The sequence below is a fragment of the Nesoenas mayeri genome (assembly GCF_963082525.1).
Source record: "Nesoenas mayeri genome assembly, chromosome: 1".
In the NCBI taxonomy this organism is placed as follows: Eukaryota; Metazoa; Chordata; class Aves; order Columbiformes; family Columbidae; genus Nesoenas; species Nesoenas mayeri.
The window spans coordinates 61,431,168-61,437,899 of record NC_137541.1 but is presented as its reverse complement, the minus strand read 5'-3'; the positions used below and the strand labels follow the sequence as shown (position 1 = coordinate 61,437,899).

At 52.2% G+C, this 6,732-nt stretch overlaps 1 protein-coding gene across 1 annotated transcript in view; it reads right to left on the bottom strand.

Annotated features, from left to right (window-relative positions):
* Window positions 1-476: 476 nt before the first annotated feature.
* The window catches only part of DENND2A (DENN domain containing 2A), a gene marked incomplete at its 3' end in the record, with an annotated part of 64,861 nt that continues 58,605 nt past the window's right edge, over window positions 477-6,732 (bottom strand). Inside the window, exons 15-20 of the mRNA XM_080349778.1 lie at window positions 6,055-6,232; window positions 4,587-4,628; window positions 3,131-3,248; window positions 2,256-2,495; window positions 1,318-1,404; window positions 477-508 (exon numbers count right to left, since the gene is read on the bottom strand). Of these exons, the coding sequence (XP_080205904.1) occupies window positions 477-508; window positions 1,318-1,404; window positions 2,256-2,495; window positions 3,131-3,248; window positions 4,587-4,628; window positions 6,055-6,232 (697 nt within the window). The remainder of the gene's footprint in view (window positions 509-1,317; window positions 1,405-2,255; window positions 2,496-3,130; window positions 3,249-4,586; window positions 4,629-6,054; window positions 6,233-6,732) is intronic.

Here is a 6,732-nt window from a genome sequence, read left to right as displayed (position 1 = left end):
ATCTGCTTCCGTACATCTCTGTTCCTCCCCTCCTCTGTGCCTGAGCTTTGCCTGCTCAGTCCCATGGGAGTCCCGCTTTGGCCTCCTGCAGCACCAGGCAGAGAGGAGGCTGGGCAAGAGTCATCGGTTAATAATTGTTCTAACCCCAATATAAATAGAAAAATACAACAAAACAAAGAATTGACTAGCTAAGAGATCCACTGGGATGCCTGCAACGTGCTAGTGCAGAGTTCAGAGAGTGCTTGGTCCAGTGCATGGTACTGTAGATATCCAGAAACCTGTCCCGGCAGCCTCACAGCCATCAAATCCTCCTGCGGCACCACACGTCTGTGCAAGCACGTCCTGGCTGTGGTCAGCTTGCCCAAGGCTGTTGGCTCCTGGAAGCAGGCTGAATGGGAACGGTTGATGATAGTCTGATTTATTGCTGTTAAATGGTAAAGACATTCTCTTTTGTGGAACGAGGATGTGCTTCACTCTTACTTTTTATGGAGGAATTTCATTTTGCTACCTGGAGAGACAGAGAAAGGAAAATGGACTCCCCGCAGTGACAGGCAAACAAGCGTCATTCCTCACCGCTATGCAGAGAATTGACCCCCTGGGAGCAGCGCTGCAGACTGGGACCCTGCAGAGCCCCGGGCACACCCTCCAGAGCCCATTTGCCCAGCAGTCCTGGAAGGTGAATGCATTACTAACAGTAGCTCTCTTGGCCAGAGTGTACCAGCCCCACAGACACAGCTGTTCTTAAATGGCCAACACAAGACAAGAGGACCAGGCATGTGATTCAAGCAGAAGATCAAACTCTCGTAGCCGTGATGTCCAATGACTTGTCAAGGACTTCTGACCTCAGCCTGGAGCTCCCCTCTAGCTCCACTTACAGTGGAAAAGGAATTCAACCTTACGATACCCCTGGGAAATTCCCACTGCTGATCCCTAAGGGCAAACATGAAGGCACAGAGACTGTGTAACCCCTCCCAGCAGGAACTGCCTCCACTGCCCCCCGAGTCACTGGTTGCTCCATTGCCTCCTCACATATGCACCTGCTCCCATTGGAAGACACAGACACAGCTCATGGCCCAAACTCTGGTTCCCCACCGTCTTTCAGACAAGTGGCAGATCAGGGGCAGAGCCAGCAGTGTGCCAGACCAGGGACACATGGCCAGGCACTGATCACTTGAGGCTCAGAGCACTGCTCTGCAAGAAGCCACCACAGCCACTAGCAGGGTCCAGCCACCCTTCAGTAACTTCTCTGTTGCCAAACCTGAAGGCAACAAGAAGCCCAAACCTCCTGAGAAGCCAAGAGTTTTGCTAGTTCCTTACCTAGGCCTTTCAGGAACCTATTGACGCCACTCTGCTCCCCACTGGGAAGTGTTTCCAGGTACTCTTGAGCCCGTACCTCAAACAGACCTGTAGAAAGAAAGAAGTCAACAACACCTATTTTGCTTCCCTATAAATAAAAGAACGCTCATCTGAAAGCACAATGTCCCAGCTTACTAATAAACTATCGCACACAAAAGGGAACAACTCACCCCACCTCCTCCACCAGCTGAACATGGATTTGGGACAGGAGCTTGGCTCCTCCTCCTCTCTCCCCACTGCAGGCTGACTGAGCTTTTGTACCTCACGCAGGGAGAGACAAAACCTCCCTTCTTCTGTTACAAACACAGCTGAGTCCAGAAAGTGAGATTATAGTGGGATTTACCAGGCTGCAAAACCTCTTTTACTAAGCCACCTATTCAAATGTCCACTGCTCATCAGTTAGAAACTGCTAAGGCAGCACCGAGCAGCATTGAGGATGAAAAATTTCAGGTACCAGTAGTGCCCTCGGGATTGTGGGATAACAGGAACATGGGAATTCAGCAAGGAACAAAGAGGCACACACATGGAGGACACTGCTTATGTCCCTTACTTCAGCAGTGAAGCGTGCCTGTAACCCCAGCCTCAATGAGAAGCTATCAGATCATACACAATATGTCTCACCATGTTCCTGTGAGGCAATAGGCCCCTCTGCGTGAGATAAGGAAAAAGAGACAAAAAAATCTGCAAGTGACTTTTTGAAGGCCACACACGGTTGTCAGAAAAACCATCAGCCTGCGCTAGCACTGCCTTACCACCTCCATCCTGGCATCCCTGCACAGACACTGCAGCCTCCAGCCATGGTGCTGGGGATGGAGCTGGTGGCTGGTGAGCATCTCCTGGCTCTCACAGGAGCAACAGCAGAGCTTCCACAACTGCAGAACCCAGGCAGAGCCCCTCACCTCTGACCCCCTGCTTCCGCAGCTCCCGCTCCTGAATGAAGCCCCCGAACATCTGTGTCTCCATGAAGACCTCCAGGAAGCGTCGGAGGCTCTTGGAGGAGACAGACTTGCGGAAAGCCTCACGCTGCAGGATCCGCTCCTCTCGCTCGGTGGGGGTCAAGAAGAGGGAGTAGTGGCCCACAATCTCCACAAAGAAACGGACAAAGGCCTCAGACACCACCTCATTCAAAGGGCTGGTCTCTAAGGAGAAAAAAAGAGGCAGCGGTGAGGACAGTGCTGTAAGGATGTACTAGGAAAAGCCCTGGGTACAAACTCCCTGGCTTTTTTTCAGATCCAGCCTGAACAGAAAAAGCTGCTCAAGAGATTCAGCATCCTAGGAAGTGCTTGCCAGGGAAGAAGACTGGGCTGCTACTACTTTTAAAGCCATCAAGCTTTTTCTTGACTCCCCTGCAACAAGGACATGCCCATATTGTCCCTCAAAGAGCTGTCCCAGCCCAGGTGCCCGTGAGCCACACAGCTGCCTCCTAGACTGCAGCTCTGCAGGGGGACCGTCCCTCAGAGGAGACTGCATCACTTGCACGGTCAGCAGCAGAGGGAGGCCTGTGGGACCATTGTCTGAAAAGAGTACAGGTGTTCCCTGGCACTATAAGGGAAGGACAGACAGAGCCGGGAGGGGATAAGTACTGTTTCTCGTCACACAAAGACAACTGACCCAGTGCAATGGAATATTTAATGAAGATTCAACCAAAATCATAACCTACCTCCAATTTCTGTGGTGTTAAATTCAATACAAGCCTAGTTCTCCCCTAAGAAGCAACAAGAGAAAAAAGAGCAGAAAGAGACATGGGTTTAAGTTGAAAGTCATTGTGCTTTACCCTGTTTGCCATTGACATAGCCCTCCTCCTTGTCGCTTGCCAGCTCATTCCTCTGCTCCAAAATGTGCTCTAGGGCAGCCTGCAGCTTGCGGGGCAGGATGGAGTCCTCATCTTCCATCTGCAAAACAGAACCACCTCCTCAGGGCCTGGGGTGGGGACACAAGCCAGCCTCTGCCCTTCTCCTCACCAGCTCCTATCCCATCCCCATCACGGCAGGGGGAGCACTAAAAATGAACCATGAGGAGAGAAGAGGGAGAACTCTGATACACTGGGCATGTTCCCAACACCTTCCAGTGCAGGATTACCAAGAAGCACAAAAGAAAAGGAAAAGTGGGTGTCTTATCCAAACATTCTCGTATTCTGCAACAATTTCAGGTGTCTGATCTGAGAGGCTACTGGGCAGTGCTCACCTGTGGCCTCAGCACCTGCCTGCGAGCACCTGCACCACCACAACGGGGATGTATCTAAATGATGCTGGCCTGCAGCCAGCTGAGCACAACCCCCTGCTCAGCTCTGCTGAGGCACCGGTCACATCATAGACGTGTAACAACTTCCCATAGACCAAGGAACTGCCGGTGACTGCGTGCGAGCTCCTACCAGCCCTGGCTCAGACAGCGTGATTCAGCTTAAACCTCCCAAAAGAGGTGCGAGGTGAAGCGAGCACTGCGCTGCAGGAGTGGCCTTCACCCCCACGCTACTGCCAGCAGCAGGAGGTGCCCTCATCCCATCTTTTCCCTGGAACCTGAGGCACGGCAGCAGCACTGCTCAGCAATCTGCCAAAGAACTCTGGGGCAAAACCCCCTTCCTGGGCCAGGAGTGTGCTCGCTCATCTATCTTCCTCCCTTCAATATCCTGCTCTTCCTTTCCACAACAAAGGGAAACAAGAATCAGCCGGCAATCTTGTCTGCAGAGTAACCTACAGGCTCCCGCATACTGGCTTCCCACTTGTGATCCATCCAGTACAAGGACCAGGGTGAGTAACGACAAGCTCCTTGAACAGAGAGGATTTGATGAAATCATCAAGGCTCCCTTCTGCAACTCAGGGCTGGGTATGTGACAGGAAATGGGCTGACAGACACAGGTTGGAAGAGCCCGTGCTTCTCCCCAGCAGACAGCCCTGAGCTGAGGCTTTCCAGCTCTGCCCTCAGCCTCACAGGATGCCATTTAAGGACCCACAGTGCCCAATGACAGCTCTTCCCCTCTTTAAAACAAAAAAAAGCAGAGAGAGAGAGATAATGCACAATGATCCAGTCCTCAACAGCTGCAGTGTGGGACCCTGATATTACGTACGTACACAGCAACCCCTATAATGCTGCCAGCCACAAATCCTTCCTACCTCAGTTTGTGTGAGCAGTAAGTGATTCAGCCAGGCAGGCAGGTCAGCAAACACAGATGGAGGTAAGGTGTGGTGGAAGAATGGGATGGAAAATGAAGGATACGAAACAGCTCTGCTCACCTGTCTCAGAAAACGGTTATTTACAAGGTCAACGACGAGGACCTAAGAATGGAAGAACAAGAATAAAAAGGGGAAGTCATTATTTCCATCATCGGAGTTTATCTTAGTCTGTAACTGCTCTGGAAGAAATGCTTTGGCCCTGGCCCCACTCCTCCTACCTACCACAGCTGGAGGAGGCGCCAGGCATGAGCCAAGAGCAGACCCCTTGTAACAGCTTCCTAATGACATTGCCACAAGCCACAGAACAGCCGGGACAGCAGGAGGCTGTGCTCTGAGCCCAGTCTACCGCTCCCCACCACCATGTTGGGGTCAGAGTTCCATCCTTTCTCCCTGTGCACTGCAGGTAGGCAGGGAAAAAAATGCTTCCCTGACCATGTTCATCCTTCTCGCATTTACCCTCGCGCACCATGAATCTGGTTCTTAATTATTTGTTCCTTTAGTTGGGCAGCTGTATTAATTAGAGGGGCAGATATCCTGGCCAATTTGCAGTAATCATACTTCAAGCCTGGCAGATTTTGTGCCTAGCCCCTAGACAACACTATGCAGAAACCAACAGAAACTTTAATAACACCATCTCCTACCTGCAGCAGCCCCATGGAGGGAGACCACAGCCCCTCAGCCTTCCTGAACTGCAGACAAGGCAGAGCACAGACCTCTGCCTCCGCAGGTGTGTCGGTCTCCTCCCTCACCCCATGCTCACAGGAGCCAGAGAACAACAGCTCGGCACCTTCACACTGCCAGCTGCCAAGGCAGACTCTCCAGAACAGCCTTTCTGGGACAGAAGACAACTGAGCCCACTGGAAGGGCTTGCAGCCCAGAAAGCCAATCCTATCTTGGTCTGCATCAAAAGCAACGTGGCCAGGAAGTCAGGGAGGTGATTCTGCCCCTCTGCTCCGCTCTGGTGAGACCCCACCTGGAGTCCTGTGTCCAGCTCTGGAGCCCTCAGCACAGGAAAGACATGGACCTGTTGGAGAGGGGCCAGAGGAGCCACAGAAATGATCAGAGGGCTGGAACAGCTCTGCTGTGAGGACAGGCTGAGAGAGTTGGGGTTGTTCAGCCTGGAGAAGAGAAGGCTCCAGGGAGACCTTATTGTGGCCTTTCAATGCTTAAAAGGGACCTATAAGAAAGACGGGGGCAGACTATTTAGCAGGGCCTGTTGGGATGGGACAAGGGGTAATGGTTTTAAACTAAAGGAGGGGAGATTCAGGCTGGACATGAGGAAGACATGTTTTACAATGAGGGTGGTGAAACCCTGGCCCAGGTTGCCCAGAGAGGTGGTAGATGCCCCATCCCTGGAGACATTCAAGACCAGGCTGGACGGGGCTCTGAGCAACCTGATCTAGTTGAAGATGTCCTTGCATATGGCAGGGGTTTGAACTAGATGACCTTTGAAGGTCCCTTCCAACCCAAACTATTCTCTGATTCTAAGGAATGGAGAGCAAGGCCACGACACAGGTGCACAGCTCACCTCCTCCACGGGGAGCTCCTTCAGGCGGGGCAGGGAGCTGGAGAGCAGGCCGATGAGGAAAGGGGTGGGTGAGCACACGATGTCAATCATGGAAGGCGGCAACACGGGGATGTAGGTGTGCTGCCAGGTGAAGGGGTACAGAAGGGCCACCGTGGCATGGCAACACTTGGAGAGAGTGCTGGAAGATGAAACACAACCAAGGGCAACAGCTGGTCAGTCAGGCACTTGCTAGAAATCAGGACTCTTCCAATTGTTCCCTGATTGACCTCTGTAATTACTAGGAGCTTTCCCAGTTTTCTGACCCCATTTTTCAGGTTCAGGAGCAATGACTTGAGGTAGGAGCCCAGGTTATGAAAGATGATCCTAGCCCATGCACATGTGATATGAGATGGGTTCCACTGAACCCAGCATCTGCTCCTCTAGTGCCCTTATGGGAAATACCAGACAGATGTGAGTCTTCCATGCCGCTGCTTTTCATTAGAGAAATGAGATTATTCTCCCATAGCATGCCTGTGTGGCTGTTCCCATGGGAAAGCCCCTGGTCTAAATGCACAGGGGCTACAGTGTCCAGGACAGACAGCCCACAGCTGTGGGACACAGAAGACAGCTCCAGCACCACAGCGGTTATCTGTTGCGCTGCACTGTGGCCGACTTACCTGCTGACCATACTCTTGGCCT